The sequence below is a fragment of the Parasteatoda tepidariorum genome, chromosome 7, assembly GCF_043381705.1.
Source record: "Parasteatoda tepidariorum isolate YZ-2023 chromosome 7, CAS_Ptep_4.0, whole genome shotgun sequence".
Classification (NCBI taxonomy): domain Eukaryota; kingdom Metazoa; phylum Arthropoda; class Arachnida; order Araneae; family Theridiidae; genus Parasteatoda; species Parasteatoda tepidariorum.
In genome coordinates, this window is record NC_092210.1 from 2,429,525 (window position 1) to 2,452,656 (window position 23,132).

The 23,132-nt window shown below is 31.1% G+C and overlaps 1 protein-coding gene across 1 annotated transcript in view; it reads right to left on the reverse strand.

Moving 5' to 3' along the window:
* The window catches only part of LOC122271476 (agrin), a 373,447-nt gene that overhangs the window by 38,401 nt on the left and 311,914 nt on the right, over nucleotides 1–23,132 (reverse strand). The window contains exons 9-15 of the mRNA XM_043052884.2: nucleotides 21,844–21,958; nucleotides 20,358–20,585; nucleotides 17,126–17,371; nucleotides 7,419–7,571; nucleotides 7,188–7,280; nucleotides 3,468–3,629; nucleotides 1,009–1,152 (exon numbers count right to left, since the gene is read on the reverse strand). Of these exons, the coding sequence (XP_042908818.2) occupies nucleotides 1,009–1,152; nucleotides 3,468–3,629; nucleotides 7,188–7,280; nucleotides 7,419–7,571; nucleotides 17,126–17,371; nucleotides 20,358–20,585; nucleotides 21,844–21,958 (1,141 nt within the window). The remainder of the gene's footprint in view (nucleotides 1–1,008; nucleotides 1,153–3,467; nucleotides 3,630–7,187; nucleotides 7,281–7,418; nucleotides 7,572–17,125; nucleotides 17,372–20,357; nucleotides 20,586–21,843; nucleotides 21,959–23,132) is intronic.

A 23,132-nucleotide genomic window follows, 5' to 3' on the forward strand; every position in this document is an offset into this window, starting at 1 on the left:
TTCCCTTTCGACTTTAACAAAAATATATATATATATATATATATATATTAAATTAGGAATTCAAATTTCAATTAATAGCCAATAAATTTCCTAAATATCAAAAGTATTCGCCACTTTTTGAAAGTCTTCTCCAAATACAAATCTTATCATTTTTTTTATGATCAATCTTTTTCCCATACTAAACTATTTTACTGCAGCTTGTTCGTGTTTATATTATTTGGATCCAATTCTTATTGGTTATGCGGAGCATCTACAAAAAATTACTCTTATTGAATAAAAAATACTGATTTGTTTCGAAAAAAACTCGCTTTGACGTAATTTTGAGGATCGAGTTAAATATATATTTTTCTTTCCAGTAGAAAAAATCATTCACCAATACTTTCGCAAAAACAATTTTTTCGCGAAATTTACGATTTCATCGCATTTGGCGAAGAGGCGAATGCTTAGCGCCGGCCCTGTCTATATATATATATATATATGTACCCAAGTCAAAATTTCTGATGGTTTTCTATTGATGGACCAACATAATCTTGATGATAACCATCCATAATTCCATCATGAACCATTATATTTTTGATGGTAACCAACATAAGTAACTATGACCCCATTGTAGGAATTCGGACTGATTTCTAATGGGCCAACAGAAAGAAAAAAATAAATTGTTTTGATGGTATATTCCTACTGAACCAACCATAGTTCCCATTAAACATGGGAGCTATGGAAATATATAGGTGGAACCATCATAGACCATCATGGATAGCTGGTGCATCAAACTTCTCTTGACGGTTAACCATATTAATATCACAGTTTGTTGGCATATCAAGCACCATGAACGCATAATGGAAAATGTTGGATGATGGTGAAATGATGTTGGACCATCATGAATTTTGACTTGACATAACTATATTTATTTAATTTAATCTACATACTTAGTAAGCCTTTTTTGGCATAATGCGGCAGTTATTCCTGATTTGACCTTAAAAATGACCTAGAATATTTTTTATTTACCATCTACACATCCATCGGGTCCCAAGACTGTTCCGATGGGACAGATGTTGCATTTCATTCCTTGAATTCCGTTTTTGCAGACGCATCTCCCAGTCATCTGCTCACAGTCATCTCGTACCGAACCATACAGATCACAGTCACAAGCTGAAATAACAATTTTTTTGTAACATTTGAAAGTAATGCGATTTCCTCACGCTCTGCACATTACCCCTTAACCTTACTTTAGCTTTTCTAAATCTTGCATTAACCCTCCCCCACCAGCACACTTTAACAAGTATTTTTTTTTATTTTATTTTTATAATCGTCGTTGAACAGCCGACCCAATTTTTTGGATTTACAACTACCAACGTTCAGCCTTGTCATTTCGAACCCAATCCAAAAGACAAAGGAACACATGGATCAAGTACTGGAAGAAATTTGCCGTCGTGGAGGACTTTTTGATGGAACTAACCTGCATTTGCGCTGCATGGAGAGTAAAATCACGAACCCTTTTACGGTTAGTCTGTTGCCAAAGGTACGCTAACCCGTGATCCGTCTACCACTGAGGATATTTCACGTCAGCACTGTGGTCGGTGCAGCCCGGATGCGGAATTCGTGACGTGACTACCAGCCACCCCTGAGATTCGAACCCGGTTCACCTCATTCAGTAAGGATTTGGAATATGCTGACGTGGAGATAAAATAAAATTTTCCGAAGCCATAGTTAGGAAAAGGGGGAAATTTTCCGAGTGAGGAAATCACGCAACATTTAAACACCGATTACCTACGAGTTAATGTAAGAAATAAATAAGGTGAATGTTTTTAAAACACTGTAATCTCCGAGTTTATTATCAAATTTAAGGATGGTTGTTAAACATTCATTTATTTTTTTAAAGTTCAATGCGAGGATTTTTAATAAACAACAATACTTTTTAAAAATCAATAACAATACTTTTTTATTTAACAATACTTTACTTTACTTTTACTTTTCTTCCTAAATACTCAATTAGGTATATAGGAATACATTGAACCACAAAATTGTATAATATTTAGAAAAAAGTGATATTTCATTTGATAACACATCCTTTTAAAAACAGCCTTGCAGCTTGTAACAAATTTCGTTTAATTTTATCCCTAGGATAACATTTTTGCCCAAGTTTTTAATCCATTTTCCGAGATTAATTTTCCACAAATTCATGGTACGAGCGTCGACGAAATTAGGGATTGATGTAGTCAATGCGAAATGTATACGGGCACTGTCCGGTATACATTTGCCCGATATACCCTACATCAATGTTCTTCTAAGATTCAGTGCCACTGGCCGGTATACATTTAACCAGCACGCCGAACACTGCTGTCTCTCCAAATCTATCCTCAGCAGATATTAAAATATGGAATAAATATAATAATATCAAGAACATCAAATCAGATATAACAAATATTGCGGACATTCACCAAAGCGACTTTGCGATTGTCAACATTCACCGGTGAGAGTCTTCATTTCGGTCATACACGGTAACATATGCAATTTAGATCTTTTCTCAGGATTTAGGAGAAATTATTGATCTCTAACTTTCAGCCAGATTTATGAGTTTCACTCTTAGCAACCATGCCACAGGAAAATCATTGCTATTATTTTAAAACTCACAAATTCTTCAATTTCAAAAAATATCCTAAGTTGCATTAATATTTGAAAATTATAACGAGACATGTCGAATTTTTTTTTATTAGAACCGAACACATCGAATCATAAAAAATTGAATTTTATGTTTCTAGAAGAAATTTTTTATTTTATTTTACAACCGTCGTTGAACAGCCGACCCAATTTAGACTTTACGGTTACTAATGTTCAACTCCGTAGCTTTGAAATTTGGAATCCAATCCAGATGACAAGGGAACTCGTGGATCAAGTATTAGGAGAAATTTGCCTCCGTGGATAACTTTTTGATGGAACTGACCCGCATTTGCATTTAATGGAGAGGAAAACTATGAAAACCATTCACGGTTAGCCTGATGGCAAGGGTATTCTTATCCATGATCCGTCTACCTCTGAGGATATTTTACGTCACCACCATGGTCGGTGCAAGCCGGATGCGGAATTCTCTAGGCAATATTATTAATAAAAATTGGCATTGGCAATATTATTGATAAAAATTGGCACACAGGGGAACTCCTGGATCATGAAATTTGCCTTTGTGGAAGACTATTTGATAGAACAAACCCACATTTGCGTCACATGGAGAGGAAAACCACGAAAACCTTCCACGATTAGCCTGATGGCAAGGGGGCTCTAACACACGATCCGTCTATCACTGAGGACATTTTACGTTAGCACTGTGTTCGATGCCAGTCGGGTGCGGAATTCAAATCGACCCACCATCGCTGGGATTGAACCCGCGTCACCTCATTGGGAGGCGAGTGCTTTATCCCCTGAGCCATCATGACTCTCTAGAATCAGTTGTATAAATTTAGTTTGCTTACGTGAGCAACCACTGCTTCCATCGGATATTTTGTGCAGTCCCCAAAATCCTGGTTCACATCTGTCGCAACGGAGACCTCCGACTCCTGGTTTGCAAGGACACTGACCTGTTGCAGGATCACAGGTAAGGCTAAACGACCCTAACCTATTGCAATTACATTGACCTGGAAAGACATGCATTTGAAACATTACCTGTTTCAGAAAACATTATTCTTAAAATTCATGAATTATATATTGAGGTAACTTGCGTTTACTAATTACCTCAACATTTGCAATAGGTTTGCAATTCGGTTAAATTTAAAAAGTAGGAAAATTTTTAAAAGGTAGGAGAAAAATAGTTATTATATGGTTATACTGAATGTTACATATACAATGGTCATATAATACACAAGCAAATAATAGAACATTCTGAAACAACTTTCCAGAGTTGGGCAAAAATGTAATCGATTATATTTTTCGATAACAGTAGTCAATTCCTTGTAATAGTGATTAGAATTTACCAAAAGTATGATTACAACTGTAATCATAATTCCAAGTAATTGCGATTACAAGTAATCACAATAAAAACGATTGCGGGTAATTATGATTACAAGTAATCAAAATATATGATTACAGGTAATCATGATTACATGTAATCGTGATTACAAGTAATTTTGATTGCGTGTAATCCAACTATACGATTAAAAGTAATTACGATTGCATACTATAAGTAAATACGTTATGTAAATATGTATGGGGTTGCATATTTTTATGTACGTAGAATGTACGCATGCATGTACATACAATTTTTGATTCCTATATATACATGTACAATGTTTGTACAAACGTTGTTTATACTTACAATGTACATAATTACATTGTAATATGCATAATACATGCAATACGCATATGCTTAGCACACATAATTTTTAAATGCGTGCATTTATGTTACATGTACGCATATATGAGTTTGTATGCAAATGCAATGTTTTGTATGTTCGTAAACACAGACAGCATATGTATGAACGTATGTAAAAATATTGTATGTACGTATACATGCATTTATGTACGTAAGTACATTCATTGTATAAATGTACGATAATAGCACGTATATGCAATGTACGTTATACTAACAATAAAATATGGTTTTGTAATATGCGATAAAATTTGGTGAAAGTGATAAAGTGTTGTCATTTTGGTGTGAAACCTCAGAACAAGACATAAATACCATTTATTTGGTAAAATTTACTTTTCAGTTTGGTATTATTTACTAAATGTATGATAATAAGAATTAGAATTTTGAAAACCAAAATTTCAGGTAAATCGTACAGTATGCACAGAAAAATTACCAAATGAATGGTTTAAATACCTTATATTTTGGTTTTTACCACCAGAATCTTGTGTTTTTACTTGAAATGTCATTATCATACCATACGTAAAATTTACCGGATTTATTTTTTACCAGTAAACAAAGGGCAAAGCTTGAGAGAGTGCTTGCTTGCTGAATCCTTATTTCTGTTACCTTTCCGAGCAGTTTGATTGGTGGTGGGGGCCCGTATCTTGGCCTTCCAAAGTAGTCTTAACATAATTTTTTTTGATGATATCTAAAGACCACTGTGCACGAAACGTCCATCAAATTTAAGTACGACTTACCCATCGCAGACGTTGAAGTTAGTAAAATGCTAGGAATGAACGTGATTCACTCCATATGTAGTCTGTGTTGCTGGTGGTCAAATACAGAGGCATTTTTTCAATAGTTTTCAATTTGGTATTCATTATTTGTGTAAAAGGAGTTAAATTCGCCCTTTGATTTCTGACGCCCCACTTGAAAAAAGTTGGGAAGTTTTGTTATAGTTACAGTGGCGTAACTATCACTACAATTATTAAACATCCTTTCACTAGTATTTAACGCATGTTAACTAGATACCATCTAAAGGTATCTTTAGAAAGATGAAGGTTGTCATCGTCGGCATTCTATCCCACCCCCCATTGGTGACATTTGGAAGCAGTATGATCACGCCTACTTCGATGGATGGTCTACTTGGTACAGGTGACTTGCCATTTGTGACTGCGTCATTGTCCTCTTCACGCTGTTGCTTCTCAGTCTCATTTACACACAACGGGATCCTAACACACTCGACTGCTAATAGCAACACAGCTAATAGTGACCACGCACACATACGTGAACTTAACACATACCGGTGACCTGAAGACAGCTCTCCCGGTTTTTCAGATATACATCAATTAGTGGTACCCGTTCAGCTAGATAAACTTCTGGTGGGGTTGTATTGTGATGTAACTACCACAACAATTATAAAAATGATTTCACTAGTATATACTGTCCCTGGCGAAATTATTAGATGCGCTATGAGATTCTATGTAAAATCTTAATTATCTGGTGATACTATACAGTTTTATTGTTTTTATATGACTGAAACCGGTTTGAAACTTGTTTATATTCGTGTATCAATGGGTTAACATTGTAATGCAATACGTTAAAAATAAATACAAAAAGGAAGTATGTAAAAAATCTCCTGAATAAAAGCCCATTGCACGCATGTTTAAATATAAAAGTATTGCCTATAAAATCGTGCAAAATATGTTATTATTAAAATACTACAGTGCGTCTAATAATTTGGTCTAATTATTATAAAATACTAATATAATGCCTGATAGAATAAATATTCTATATTTATATAATTATATTGTCTGATTTATCCAATCGTCGACTTTACATTATATATCGTCTAATTGAACCAAACGATACACGAACGTAAACAAGTGCAAACCGGTTTCAGTCGCGTAAAAACAATAAAGTTGTATAGTATCACCTGATAATTAAGATTTTACATAGAATCTTATAGTGCGTCTAATAGTTTGGCCAGGGACTGTAACATATGTTAACTGGATTCTATCTTGAGGTACCTTTAAAGAGATGAAGGTTGACATCGTCGGCATTTTATCTCCCACATTTACCGTCAAGTTATAGTTNGCAATACGTTGAAAATAAATACAAAATGGGAGTATATAAAAATATCCTGAATAAAAACTCATTACATGTATGTTTAAATATAAAAGTATTGCCCATAAAATCGTGCAAAACATGTTATTATTAAAACACTACAGTGCGTCTAATAATTTAGTATAATTATTATAAAATACTAATATAATGCCTGATAGAACAAATATTCTATATTTATATAATTATATTGTCTGATTTATTCAATCGTCGACTTTACATTATATATCGTCTAATTGAACCAAACGATACACGAATGTAAACAATTGCAAACCGGTTTCAGTTGCGTAAAAACAATAAAGCTGTATAGTATCACCTGATAATTAAGATTTTACATAGAATCTTAGAGTGTGTCTAATAATTTGGCCAGGGATTGTTACATATGTTAACTGGATTCTATCTTGAGGTACCTTTAAAGAGATGAAGGTTGACATCGTCGGCATTTTATCTCCCACATTTACCGTCAAGTTTCAACTATTAGTTTTGCTACACCCTCTATGTAAACACAATAGATATGACTTATTGCATGAACATATGGTGATGGTACGTATCCACGTAGATTCTGAGAGGTACGTATTTCCAGAATATAAATCAGATCAGATCCATGAGTTCTTTCACTTTAAATACCCCTAAAACATGCAGTTCTTCGAGTACCAAGTTATTTAAAATGAATCAGATGTTGGCGTGACTATATATATGCATATGTATGGTGAATAGTACTTACTAGGGCATCCAGCTTGCTCAGGACCTTGTGCTTTTGTTTTTCCATCAGGGCAGCAACCGTGGATTGAATCAGCACAGCTCTTTTCAATTGCAACTAGAATCAATAGCAATTTAATTTTGAATTAACTTAATGAAATTGGGTGATTAATTATTAATAATGAAAATTAGTTTTGCTCCAGCAAATGAAATAAAATACATGAATTTATTTACTACGTGAAATTTAAACCCATACCTTCTCGACAACATTTAGCGAATTCAGTTGTTTTGTGGCAATAGCTACTGGGTGGACATTTTTTGGAATCCGGACCTTCGCCACAATGGTAGTCTTTGCCAGAGACCGGATTGATCAGTGGTTTCTCACCGTCGCAAGCAATTTCTTCTCTTTCTGAAAATTAAATATTTAAAATTAAATAAACTTAAGCAATAAAATAAACTTAAGCAGTCGAATTCGATTAAAATGTTCAGTTGGCAGTAACTTAAATTTCATGCGTTTTCCAAGTAAATAATACCGGCACACAGTTGAAAGTTGCCAGCTGTATCCTGTAAACCGAGTTGACTTCCATTTGACATAATTATTTTGTAACGTAATATGATCAGAATTATTTTTAATGTTCTCCAAACTAACTAACATTAGTTACAAAACTTTAATTTAAATTGCAATTCAATTTAAGATATTGAAATCGAAATTAATTTTTTTTAAATAATCACAATAATTGAACACTTTGATGTCTTTTTTGATAGGTTTAAAATCCCTGAAAATTAAAATTTTTATTTATTAGTAATCAGTAATCAATTATTTTAAGATTATATAAAAGCATTGTATTATGTATTTTAAATGATTTAGTGATTAAATTAGTTTAAATAGCATTTTAAAATACTTGAAGTGCAAAGAGCTTTTTAATACGAATACTTGCGACAAAATTTTTTTTGTTGACCTTGTAGTTATGCACTAGTTTTGTATGCATTTTTTTGTATCTATGCACTTTTGTGTTAATTATGGTGTTACTTAATGTGTTACTTAAAGTGTTTATTTATGGTAGGAGGTATCATTATGCACTGGTAGATAAAGATTGAAGATATTTTCTGTGTTTTTGCAACATGGGGGAGATTTTTTTTACGTATTTTTAATCGTGTTTAAAATTTTTTCCAGCAATTTTAAAATATTTAAATCATACTCCTTTTGCAAAATCTTTAGTGATCGTAATCACAAGAAATAAAAATATTTAACAGTTACGTATTAAAAAAAAACAACAGTTATACAGAATGAAAGAAATATAAACAGCAGCAAACGCCGCGGGCAAATCCTACAACCTAAGCTGTGTTGCCAACTATCTAAGTCAAAAAGAAATTATTAATGCCTAATTCTCCCTGCAAACTTGGTGACACTTTAGAAAAAGATAAAATTTCGTAAAATAAAAGAATGAAAACGATTCGAAAAAAAAAAAATTACACACACTAAACTTAATCATTACATTATTCATACACACAAATTATAATTACAGTTCAACTACCGAAACTAAATCGCTTTAAAAGCGATGTTACCCACTTTATAAGAGACAAAAGAAGTTATAAATATTTAGTAAAATCATAAAAATCTTAAACTCTAAAAATAAAGCCATTAAATAATCGAATAATTTAAAAAAATCGCAAAAATAATTTTAACATTTGTTTAAAAACCTCATATCAATTAAAAAAAAGAGCTTTTAAATTCTCATACTAAATAATTTTTATTCTAAATATCTTGTCTCTTTCATCTCTGATGAAAGAGTTAGGTGATTAACTTTTGTAGGTGATTTCATCCATTCTTTCAGAAAAAAAAATCCTGTTTCATATTTTCTACTGAAAAGAAATTGTAAAAATAGTTTTTCTCTTATGCTTCTATAGTAAAAATAGCGTTTAAGTGTCAAAAATATGAATACATAATACCGAGCAAGAATTTTAAATAATCGAGTAATTAAAATGGAACAAAATCAACAAGAAAAGTTTAAGTAGCGTGTGTTTTATTTCTAAGCCTTATTCTTTAGGTTTATATATTAAACAAAATGCATTTAAATTTTAAACAAGACTTTTTCGCTAACGTGCAAATTTTCCTTCATGAATAAAACATGCTTTAAAACAGGTTTCCCTTTTAGTATTCATTAACTGTGAATTGCAAAACAAGATATCTAAAAAATTAGAAAAAAAATGAATGGAAAAACTAATGCATTTTTATTTTAAGACTAGCTACATTTTAGCATTTCTTTGTAAATATGAATAGAATTTATAAGATGTTTGAAAGAACTATTTTAAATTTGTTTCTTTTATTAGGTGAATGGAATAGCAAATATTTTCTTAATATTTGTAGTACTGTCGACAATAAATGTGATCTATTTTTAATCATAAATTCTTCGATGTATGCTTTATATATAAGTTGCGTCCAGTATTTTTAAAACGAATTTTATGCTATATAAGTCAGTGTTAATATAAGATATTAGAAAATCATTTTTAAAAATACTGACACATGCTAAATATAAATCAGATTAATCTAGATGAATACAGTCGAACCCCTATTGAACGAAGTCGCTCAATCCCGATAATAAGTTCGTTATATGGAAAATTCGTTAAATAGAAAATCACCTTTTGAAATACTTAAACAACACAAAACAGGTTTTAAATTCATAAAAAACTAGGTATCATTAAAATAGCAATGGATGCACCTTTATCTTCTAAACTAGTATCTACTATTTATTATTTTTCAAATCTTAACCATAAAAGAAATCTGCATGGAAAACAAGAATGGAGCAAAACATCATTCAGTGTTACACTGTCATGCTACATACATTTTCACCTAAAAAATTTTAATTAATGCATAAAAATATAGCTACATTTATTATAAAAATAACTTTAAACATACATTACTACATGCGTTTTAAAGTTTAATTGCTACTCATAAAATCCGTTCATTTTGTCTGAATTTTTTTGTTTGAAACGCGAACAAAACGGGAAAGAGATTTTACTGTTCTCTCTAAAAGTTAAGTTTCTCCAAAAATCAATTCAAGGTCATTTCCCCCATAAAATATGTTAACAAGTTTGAAATATTTTGGGAAATAGAGAAAATGGATCTCAAAAGAAAAGTTTGTTCAATAGAAAATTCACTTGGCTATTTCGAAGTTATTTTATGAAAAAATTTCCAAAATGTTCTTTGTTCCTCGAAAAAAATCGCAAAATAGAGAAATTCACAAAATGGTAATTCGTTAAATAGAAATCCGACTGTGTATACATATCATTTACAAAATTTGTCAGGGGAAGGCAAAATTCTAAATCGGGGATGAAATTTTTTATCCTTACATGCTAGCCGACATGCTAGCCGACGTGCACTAAAGTCTGTCAGTGTATAAATAATGTTTAATAATATATGCAAAAATCACACAAAATAGTTTTTTTAATAAGTTTCTTGAACAATTTGTTTTAAAACAATTAGAGAAAGACTACATGTAAGACTGAAAAATTAATTATTCGAAAAGTTGAAAACTAATTTTATACTATAGTAAGGACATTTAGCAATGCTAGCTGCGTTTGCCGTATTCCGTATTTCATGGTTTAGAAACTGTTAAGAGGGATGTAAAAACTGTTCTTTTTATTATTATTGAAAATAGAAAAAATTATTAATTTTCATTTCATTGTGCATATTTATTTTATAAAAAAAACTAAAATGCGTTTAAAAGGAAATTTTTTTAAATTTACTAAGAAAAATTTAATATTTTTTTTTAATTTCAATAGTTTGTTTAACTAATGAAATGAATAATGTTTTAAAAATTAAAATGAATAGTTTATTTAAAAAAAGGAAATGAATAGTTTGTTAAAAAACCGATTCTCAAGTAATTTTTTCAACGATTTTAGTTATAAGAACTAAAGTTATAAGTATAGTTCGAAGTCAGTCAACAAAACTTAATTAATTTTACATTAAAAATTAAATTTAAAAAAAATGAAATTCTAAGTAATTTTTATTATTAATCACTAAAATTTTAAAACAAATTTTAAAAAATATGAGTGAACTTTAAAAATACAAAAGTTTTTTTTATCTCTTTTTTATAATTGCCCAAATAAAAGAATATGCACGAAATGTTAGGTTTTAGTTTGGAACAGATTTTAATACTCAATTAAAAGAAAGGAACAAAACACTAAAATCAAAATTTTTAGTTTTTATAAACGAAGATTTTAATAAAGATTATCTGAAAAGGTGTAGAGCTTATAATTAATTCTAAAGCATTGATTAAAACTAAAAAAAAAGTACCTTCTTTTTAAACTTTCAATTAAAAACGCGATGATAGGTCTCTACTCAAAAAAAAGTTCGAATAATATCCTTAAAATAAAAAGAAAATTCGTAACTATGTTTGCGCAAACACTTCATGTTTTTGTACTTTTTTTGGTGTTCTCAATATGTAGGATTTTCTCCCAGCATTTTTTTTTAATAAATCTGCATCATAAGAAAACTGTAATTTTGTTTTTTAATTTTTTTTTAAAAAAATAGAAAAAAAAATCTGTGACGCCATCGTAGACATTGCATATTTCCTAGCCTATAAAACTTCTTCAATTTCATAAATTTAATTTTTTTTCAATCATTCTTAATCCAAATATAATTAAATGACACCAATTATTATATTTTATTACATTTCATAAAAAGCGAATATAAATACACTGGTGTAAGAACTTGAGAGAATTTGCAGACTTAGTCGATTATCTCTAGATCTACTGGACCGATTTTAATGAAATTTGATACGTAGTTACATACATTGATACAATAACAAAACAAATAACCATTCAATAATTGTTATGCACACGCATGATTGTGAGTAGCACTCGTTGGAGTCGGAAAGTATGAAATTGAAACAGGACAATTCAGGCCAATCACCTCTGGAAATGATAAACTGCCTTATTTCAATTATGGAATCACACTGCAAGGCCTGCTGTAATAGGTGACCCTTTCTTTTAACCCTTTTCTTTTGTTTATTCTGCAACTGCCGTTTCATACCTTCCGACTCGAAAGGGTGTTACGCACGATCATGAGTGTGTATTACAATTGTTGAATGGTTATTTGTATTGTATCAATGTATGTACACATCAAATTTTATTAAAATCGGTCCAATAATTCTAGAGATAATCGACCCAGTCTGCAAATTTTTCTTACAACAGTGTATTTCGTTCTCTTCCAAACAATGTATGTAACGGCTAACATTTTAATTTAATACAAGTGTATAATCTATCAATCTATTTTAACTCTGTTTCGTTTAAGCTGCTTTATTTCTCTAACTACAAAAATCGTTGAGATACAGTGTTGTATTAAATTCTAACAGTCTTTTTGGTGACTGAATTTTAGCCAGATTATTTAAGATTTAATATCATATTAATAATACGGGGTTGGCTTTGCTTTTGCATATATCATCTATCGATAACTCGACGACTTTGGATCCTTTTCTAAGCTGTAAGTGTCCATCAATAACTGTTCATTCATTTGTAATTTGAAATTTTTGCCTTCAGAATTGGAGGGTTTTTAGATCTTCGTGGGTCGGTGCAGTCCAACAGTTCATACCCTAGCAGCAAAATAACTTGGTCCTAATTTTGCCAATATTCACGAATCTTGTCTTTGTGAGGTTTTCAAAGGGCCTATATTTTTCTGATATGGCCCTATATAGAATTTTTCGATTTACCCGATATTTTACAGCCACTTTACAACCCATATCGCTCCTATATAGAATTTTCCGATTCACCCGATATTCCGATATTTTGTATCCATTATTTAGCCAATGTAGATTCGATATTGGCCAATGTATAACCTATATGCCATTCTAGGACCAACATTATCCTATATCGGCATACTAGGACCAAAAATCTAGGCATCCCAATACTGGTCCCGCATTGCATGTTCTTATAGGGCCCATGTCGAGCCAATTTTGAACCCAACTGGGGCCGTGGTAAAATTGTTGCTAGGTAAAATTGTCATATAAAAATGTATCTCTTCTGATGACTACCTATTTTTATTCTGATCTGACCCTATTAGTTTAACATTAAAAATATTCGATAATAAATCAAGTTTTTATTTAAAATAACATATGCAGTCATCACTAAGACGCAAATGAACCAGAAATGTCTTCTCTACCAATACTTGCTTTATAAAACTGGAATAATACCTCCACAAATTATATTTTAATAGTAAATAATTGATTATCACTAAGTGTGCAAATGAATTTGCACAGAAAATTAATGCAAGGATTCCATCATGAAACGCATTTATAAGATTTTAATTCAATTTTATAGTTGCTTAGTCTTAGAAATAATGGTTAAATGTGATAAAATTAAAAAAATAAATATAGACACCGGTGTAAGAAGTGACGAGAATTTTTAGACTTCGATTATCTCTGGAACTAGTGGACCGTTTTTGATGAAATTCGACGAGCACATACATTGGTACAATACAACCATTCATACACATGTAGGAGTCGGAAGATATAAGACGGCGGTAGCAGAATGAACAAAAAAAAGTTGAGTTAAGAGGGGGGTGTGGTCTCCTCTTACAGATATACAGCCTTTGCAGCGTGATTTCATACTTGAAATAAGGCAGTTTATCATTTTCTATGGCAATTGGCTTGAATTGCCCTGTGGCAATTTCATACTTTCCGACTCCAACGAGTGTTACGCACGATCATGCGTGTGTATTACAATTGTTGAATGGTTATTTGTTTTGTATTGTATCAATGTATGTACATATCAAATTTCATCAAAATCGGTCCAGTAGTTCTAGATACTGCAATTTCTTTTAATGTTTCTTATATACACCAGCGTATAATAAAAGAATGAGAATACAATTTCCCCGTTTCTTCCCATGTTTCCAAAAAATTTGATTCTCAAATGAAAGTTTTAATTTCATTGAAATTAATATAATATCTACATTTGAATTGATCACATATAATTGGGGTCGCTTTTCGGATTCAGTCAGGAAACGATACTGTCAAGCTGTCGGATATCAACTCCGGAAGTTGTAAGTCAAGATATTATCAGTTTTGTTTTTATGTTTAATAGTATTAATGAATCAATCCGTGTTTTAGAATTTACATCTTTCAACCTGCAGAAAAAGAATTATATACCATTAGTATTTTTAAATAATAGCTCCCGGCATATCGAACTGAAATTGAAATTGTTTCTTTCTTCTTTCAGTTTTTTTTCTGTCAAACATATTACACTATCCATCTCCAAAAGAAAGTTTATATTGCATCCATACTTTTTTTATCTATAGACATGTTATAAGGTCACAAGAAACATTTGTTGTTGAGCACAGATGTTCTAAAACAAAAATATCCTAACCTTGATCAAAGTGAAAAATTGAAGGATATCCAAGAAAATATCCTCAAAAACCCAAACCTAGATATATTCAGTCGTAAATTCCAACAAAAGACTCAGGTGTATCTTAAATTTAGAAAACAGAAATGTTCAAACAAGCGAAAAGAGAAGTTAACATACATAAAACAGCCATTGTAAACATCAATTTGAAACGGAAAAACTATCATAAATACGATTCCATGAAATAAAACTCTTATTTTAAGGCATTCCTTTGAATATATTTTTATGTTGCCATAAATACGGTGTTTCGTTTGTTTATATTCAGATCCCATTTAGATGCCTATTATCTAATGTAAGATAGAATATATTAGTATGATAACACATAAAAATAAAACAGAAAAGTTAGTAAGCTTTGCTTAAAAGGCTGATTCTTATTATCAAACTTATCATTACTTTAATAATTATACTTTAATTATTACAGAAACCTGGATCAAAGCTTTGAAACTTATAAAATGTTTAGATTTTCTTACAATAAATGCATGGATTGTTTTGAAGTTATTTTTTCGCTGTTGTGCTGTACAATGCGAACGTTTTCACAAATCTTTTGGATCTTTTTATGATACTTATACTTACTTTAATATTAATTATAGAAGCCCGGGCAAAATCTTTGAAACTTATAAAATTTTATGATTTTCTCAAAATAAATGCATGTATTGTTTTAAAGTATTTTTTTTTTTTTTGCTGTTGTGCTGTACAACGCATACTTATACACAAATCTTTTAGAAAAGTTTTTAAATAAGTCTTTACATTTAAAATTTTAAAAAAAAATTTCTTTCTTAATTTTGATGCAAACGGAAATATTATGCTTAATTATTTACAAAAAAAATTTAAGAGCATCCTATGGTTTATCGTTTTTTAATAACTTTTGTTATTGGAAATGAAAAAGAAAATCAGAAATTAAAATAATAAAATTTCATATTTTACTCTTTTATAATGTAAAAAAAAATGTGTAAAAGAAAATTTAAAAATGTTTGAGAAATTTATCGAATGCAAATTAAAGCGAAACATCTAGAATGAAGAACATGTAAATAAGTAGTTCCAAGTGGTAGTTTAAATAGGTTGTCAGATAGTGTTTTAAAATTGGGATCATTTACACTTCACTTCTACCCTAATCCCCTCTTTTTCAGTGTCACAAATTGTCATACTTCCCATATCCCTACTTGTTCTTGTCACTCTATATAATGTAAAGACCCACTAGCAGTTTAGTTCAAACACATACTCATGATATCGATGATATTTCAAATTATACTTTTCAAGTGTAGATATATGATTTATAGACATTTGAAAGCATAACATTAATAATGATTAGATGTTGAGGAAAAAAATATGCAAATTAAAAATATAAAATATTTAATTTGCTGATTTTAGATGTTTTTATTACAATAAAAATGAGTAATTGTTCACTTGTAATCTCGTTCCTCACCCTTGCCAGAAACTGGTTTAATTTTATAAACCACAAAGCGTTGCATCATTTGTGACCAGCTCTTTGGGGAAAATGAAACACTTGTAAAGGAATAAAGATCCGACAAGAATTTTCAATATCACTTTAAGTTCACGTTAAGTTAAGTAAGGAAAACAAGACAAAATCTTTGCACCCAGGATGCAAGATAAACAACAATCATGCAACGTAGTCATACAAATCGAAGCAGTCTCCCTATAGGGAGTGGTCTGCTACATTCCTTTTGTAGATTTTGAAAACTATAACTGATATCTTAGGGTGACAAGTGTTTAACCTGCCCTACATTTGTCTGGTATTCCTTACACTAATCTAATTTACGGTTTAAAAGCAATTACTCGATATCCTTATGCCCGACATTCCGTACATGGATGTTTTATAGGTAAAAAGCCATTATCCGATGTTTCTTACACTGATGTTTTTTAAAGTGTAAGAGACGTTGATTTGTATCTAATACACGAGCATTTTTCTATTCTAAATTATGCGAACCACTTCCAGGCGTCAAAAAAACTCGTAGCGTCTGAAAAATGTTTAAATGCACTTTGAAAAGGAATACTTTATTTTCGATTTTCCAATTCTAAAATCGAAAAACCTGGGCCCATGTCCAAGAAGTCGTGGGTAAATTGTGTGTATAAGTGCATCAGTCAACATTTACTCCTCGTGTAGTATATGGTGACTAATGCACGTTAAATCTGTCGAGTCACAAAGCCCTCCATGTTTCCATAAAAAATCATGCCTCTGGGGGTACTGACCCAGGAGTTTTGTTGTCTTCTGAATAGAATCAAAATGACAAGGCTACGGAGTTGAGCATGAGTTGTCGTAAACCCAAAAAGTGGGTCGACTGCTCAAATATAATATAAAATGAACTCCGTTTTCTGTTTCTGATTTCAGAAAAATGCTAACCAGCACCACTTACCTTCTTCTACTTGCAAAAGGATTGCAACAGTTATGGATTGAAATTTCCATAGGGAGAGAGGTAGGAATGAAAAGATTAACGCTGAATGTTTGTTTTATAATCTTGTATCCCGAATAAAATATTTGTTTCGAAACATAAATTATTTGTATTTTAATGTGAGTTAAAAATTAGAATTGGAATAAATTAATCTCACTTTGGCATCTATTCCTGGCGGCGACAATAATCTTTTTCTGAGATTTGCAGGACTGTTCTCTCAGTTTGCAATCACTGTCATAAAATTGTCCATCCGATCCACACACTGGTTCTTTCACGGGTGGACACTCAAAAGCACAAATGCATTGAGGCATCCCTTCAGAATCATAGTCACAAATACCGCCAAATTTACAGGGCTCTTCTTCGCAGGCGAAATTACCCGAGCCTGATTCTGTAGATTTAGCACCTGGAAAGGGATTCTAAAATTTCTACCAAACTTCTATTAACAAAATTTAAATCTAATAATGCAAATGTTACCGGTAAAGTATGAAAAGCCGGGATTCTATAGAATGCCTAAGAATTGTATATAATGTCTAAAACTAGCTGGCAATGTATGAAACGATTTATATTTCACACATTTCCTAGGCATTCTATAGAATGCCAAATGAGAAACCGGCAAAATATAAAATACATCTCTGATTCGTCAAAATGTCAAATTCAAAATGTCATTGAAGCCTGCCATGTTATCCAACTAGTAGGTTAATTTCTTATTTTTTACATGAAAATTTTGTTTCCCTTAATAAGAAAGGCATAAATTATGTTTTGTACAACTTTTTCTTTACGCGTTTTGAATAAAAAATTTTTAGTGGCACTCTCATTATTTTTTCAGAATAACATTTTTATTTTTAAGAAATGCACATCATTTACATTACCTCATCAGGGTGATTTTTTTATACTTTGCCTAAATAGCATTTGTCATTCTACAGAATGCCTAGGTATTAAATACAATGCCTAAGGAAAGTATGTAATACTTCTCCTATTTCATACCTTGCCTAAAAACATCCAGTATTATATACAATGCCTAGGCATTCTATAGAATGCTGGATTTCAAACTTTGCCGGTAACATATATAAAAATAAACAAATTATACTTCATTTTCTATTCAGATAATTTTAGCCAAAAATGTTGTTGTTTAGCCAAAAATGTTGTTTAGCCAAAATGTATATTAAGGTATTCCTTAATTTCATTCTTGGTAGACAGCCAAATTCAACACCAATTAATATTTAAGCGTGGAAATAATAAGAACGTTAATAAATCATGTCTGATCATGGTAGAAAAATGCGAAATGAAAAACACAAAAACCAATTTAATTGCTGAGGAGACTTGAAGATTTTTAAAATAAACACTTTTTTACTCTCATTCAACTATGTAATAAATTTTGGTGTTCTTTGTTCTACGTTTATTGGCAGTTATTCGATAGATTTCGATATCGTAAATACTTATATTTGATCCCAAGAACTCTCACTTTCTCACTTTAACAAGAATTCTCACTTTAATATTAAACATACCAACACTTAATGTATACCTATTTCTACCATCGGCGGTCAAATGACAGGACTTTATGTTTCTTGATTTAATGTAAGAAATATGGATGTTAGGAAGGAAATAAACTAAAAAATGTATTATAATTAATCAAAATTATATATTGCCCATTTATATGTATGGCAAACACAAAGAATAACAATTAATTCATTGCTCAACGCACTTTTTACATATGCAGGGTGTTTCCATTGTACATTTCCCCCAAACATATTTCTTCTACTTATTATTATTTCTATAATTCTTACAATTATTCTTATAATTATAAGAATGTATAAGGATTATAATTCGTATAATTATTTTTATAAATAATATTATTTCTTCTAAGAACTTGTGCAGCCTTGATTACTTCGACATTTTCTAAGTGAAAACTAACAGTTTGTTAGAAATAAAGTAAAGCTATCAAAATAAAATGTAAGCTACTTACCAAAGCATTTAGCTTTTGTCAGTTTTTCTGACACAAAAATGCCATTCCAAAATTTTAGGTATTTTCTTGAAATTTGAATTCACAGTTATTCTGATTGAACTAACAGTCTTTGCAGAAATGTGCAACTCATCGAATGCAATACGTTGAACACGCATTGTATCGTCATTTCTGATCCGATAACCTTATAAATCAATAAATTGTACTCCCGGTCAAATGATCGATTGTGGTAGAAATAGGTATACGACAAGTATTATTCGAAGCAAACAAAGAACAAAAAAAAATTATAGTATATTAGCTTTATATAATTGTTAGAAAAAGTCATGTAGTCAAATATGCAAAAACGATAAGATGATAAGCACATTTTCGATGTAAAAGTTCTTAAAGGGTCATTAAACCGGTTATGGTATGTTTAGTATTAATTACAAACATTACAGGTAAATGATTTTTTTTACATCATTGAAACTGTAAATTTGCCTTCTTACATTCGGTAGCGTTTTAGAAAAGTAGCACCTGCTAGCACAATAGACAGTAATCAAATTCACTGATTCATTTTTGAATGTAGTTAGAACAATGATTCTCTTTCTTATTTAAGCACCACTCTATACAGTAGACTCTTAAAAAATATACTTATAGATTTATTACATCTTTAAGCTGTTGAAACGCACTTTCAATCTATTACACCGTTGCGTAAAAATAGCGATAGCTTATATTAGCGCATCACATTACACAGCTGAATCAGGGTGTACAGCCAAATCTCTCAACAAAAAATAAGTACCTTTAAAGCACTTTTTAAGCACTCAAAAAATATTTTTAAGCACTATATACATTTAAAAAAATGCAAAATAATTTTCTAAAACTTTACATGATCATGATAAAATAACTAGTTTCTAACAAAGAAAACTTTTCTAGATCGAGAGATTGTTCGGTTCCGATTTCAGAGGGTGAAAAATGAAGCCTGAAATTGAGAAAATCTTGCAAAATGCAGCAGAGTTGCACATGAGAGGGAAAGAATCTCACTGAATCCAGCTCAGTAGACGCACATGCGAGCTCCCTAGTATTTCATCAACTATGTAACATGATTAGCGCTGTAATATGTTACGGACCGACGGTACGCCGAAATGGATTATTTTTTAATGAATTGTGAAAACGTTGAATAGAACAATACGAAAACCACGCTTTTGCATAATACGAAGCGAGAATCGACATAGTGAAGAAAAAAAATCCAGTTTTCGAAAAGGGAATATTAAGCACTTTTTAAAAACACCCCATAAAAAAAGCTATAATATAATAAGATAAGATAAGAATAAGGGCTTCTAAAAAACGAAAATCGACAATAAGCACCTTTAAGCACTTTTTAAAAACGCTAAGCACCATGTTGAATGTAATTTCAGATTTTTTTTTTCTCTGTTAGAATGTTAAAACTCACCTTTTATACCAGCACCTGATCCGCCAACATCTTCACACTCGCCATAAAACAATACACTCAATTCCTGAGTTTGTACACATGAAGCTCGTTTCATCTCGCAGTCGTTGGGATATGTTGACCCATCACTACTACAGACAGGTTCATACTTGTCGGGGCATTCTGTAGGACAAACACATCTACCATCTTCACATCGTGCACCATATTTGCAATGCACATTGATACATTGATCTGCAATAATATAAATTATCTTAACTATTTAGACGAATTATATAAAATGTTCTAGAGTCTCGTTGAATGGACAAAAACGGCGAAAACCTCGTGCAACGTAACGCGTAAATGAAACTATAGATAACTAGCGATGGGTGGACTCTTTTAACTGTTTCGATTGTTTTTAACCATTTTCTCTAAGAATATTTACATCAACTTTTGTTATTAGAGGACAAAAAAGCGGTTCAACCTGGTTCTGTTTCGTAACATCCCTGCCTGACGTAAAATAAGCATGCCTTACAGATGGCATCTATCTAAATTTTGAGCAAATTTGAAGCAAATATTTAATTTTTGTCTCAAAGCTCAGTTAACAATTAAAATGCGGAGTCTGAAATGAAGTATAAACGTGCTTATGATCTCGAAGAAAGCGTCAGCAATTAACGTTAAGAGATCTTCCGTTGCTTTTTCAGGGAAACAGCTAAGATTTAAGGTGTCCTGAAAAGGAAAAAGTCCCACTGATTGTCAAATAGGGAAAGTCTCATGCATTGAGACTTTCCTTAGCACCGATTCCTTCACACCGATTGTGGAAAAGGAAAAGACGCATGAATTGAGATCACATTGATTATCAAAAAGGAAATGTCGCACAAATTGATATCCCATTAATTTTCAAAAAGGAAAAGTCTTATGAATTGAGATCACATTGATTATCAAAAACGAAAAGTCACACAGATTGAGGTCCCGTTGATTTTCAAAAAAGAAAAGTCTCATGAATTGAGATCACATTGATTATCAAAAGGGAAACGTTGCACAAATTGATATCCCATTGATTTTCAAGAAGTAAAAGTCTTATGAATTGAGATAACACTGATTATAAGAAACGAAAAGTCACACAGATTGAGGTCCCATTGATTTTCAAAAAGAAAACGTTTTATGAAAATTGAGATCACATTGATTATCAAGAAGGAAAAGTCACACAGATTGAGATCTCTCAGATTATCATAAAGGAAATTCCGTAAACTTAAGATATTCCAGATTGCTTAATTCAGGTAAGGGAAACTTAAACTGACCTCCAACTTTCGTGTCAATCAAAACTTACATGTATTATCGTTATTTTCAACTTCTCAATCCCATGATTTGGTACCCCAGGCTTCTGGTCATAAGTTCTCATACTTTAGATGATATTTTATCACCCCTCTTAATTTGTAGGTTAAATTTCGGAATAACCTTAATTTATGGATGTAATTAATTATTTAATTGGGAAGCGAATCTTTAAACTTACCACAAGCTCCAAGAGAAGCAACAGCTATAGGCAGTTGTTTTGTGCATGCAGCAACTCTTAACTCGCATTCATTTTGATAGGTGATTCCATCATTTCCACACACTTTAGCTTCCACCTATATAGTTCGTTGAATAAACACAATTATTAAAGATTTTTTATCATAATTGTCACAAATAAATTTAAAAACATTAGGTGTTAAAACATTAAAAACATTACACATTAGGTGAAATGATTTCAACACATTAGAACATTTTCCTTACAACCTGGTACAGCATTTTCCTATATCTAGCGAATCATTGCTGAAAAAGGTGAGAATAAAACCACTGAAATGTGTTTTTTTTATTGGTGGAGGAAACAGAAGGGAGAAGGGAGTCTTCGAAACCCTTCTGAAAAATGGTTGAAAAGAGAGTCTTCGAAACCCTTGTGAAAAGGGGTTGAAAAGGTAGTCTTCGAAACCCTTCTGAAAAAGGATTGAAAAGGGAGTCTTAGAAACCCTTCAAAATTTTATCAATCAATCTGATTGACGACGTTTATGTTGTTGATATTGTTTACTCTATATTACTCAGTAGTGACATTTTGATTGCGTTTTTTACGAGCTTAAATGATTTAATAAAAAACTGATAACTGATATGTTATAATAAAAACGAGTGATAAGCATACTTTATTAAATCATTTGTGAAAAGGATTCTAGAAACATATTAAATGTACAGTGCACAAAATAAAACACGGACCACCTTAAACCGTTTTCCATTCACCTTGAGCCGGACTATGGTGGTCCGTTTTCTTAAATTTGCGTACTATACAACTATTGTTTAACAACATATTTAGATTTTCAAAAATAATTCTAGTACTCTTGTTTTAAAAACTAATTTTACTATTCATTTATTTGACCAATAAGACATATTTTCAATCGAGTCTATGCTTATTCTTTAATCTAATAGAGCGATTCAGATGATAATAAAAGTTCAAGCTAGTGTTTTTAATAATTTTTTTTGACCTCTTAGCCACGTTAAAATTTTTATCTTATTATTTTTTTTTTAAAATAAGACATTACCATATAGTTTGAAGTATTCGAAATAGACTCTATAAAATGGAAAATATTGTTATTATTATTTTAAGTTAAGGTACTTTTTAATGTAACTGTATATTAGTTATTGAAGTTTTACTATCAAACGAAATATGTACTGTGAATTTTTCGTCCAAATACATTAAAAAAATATATTAAAATATAACAAATTAAAATGAGTGAATAAGTGAAGATCAAGAAGGAAGAACGGTTTTCGTCATTT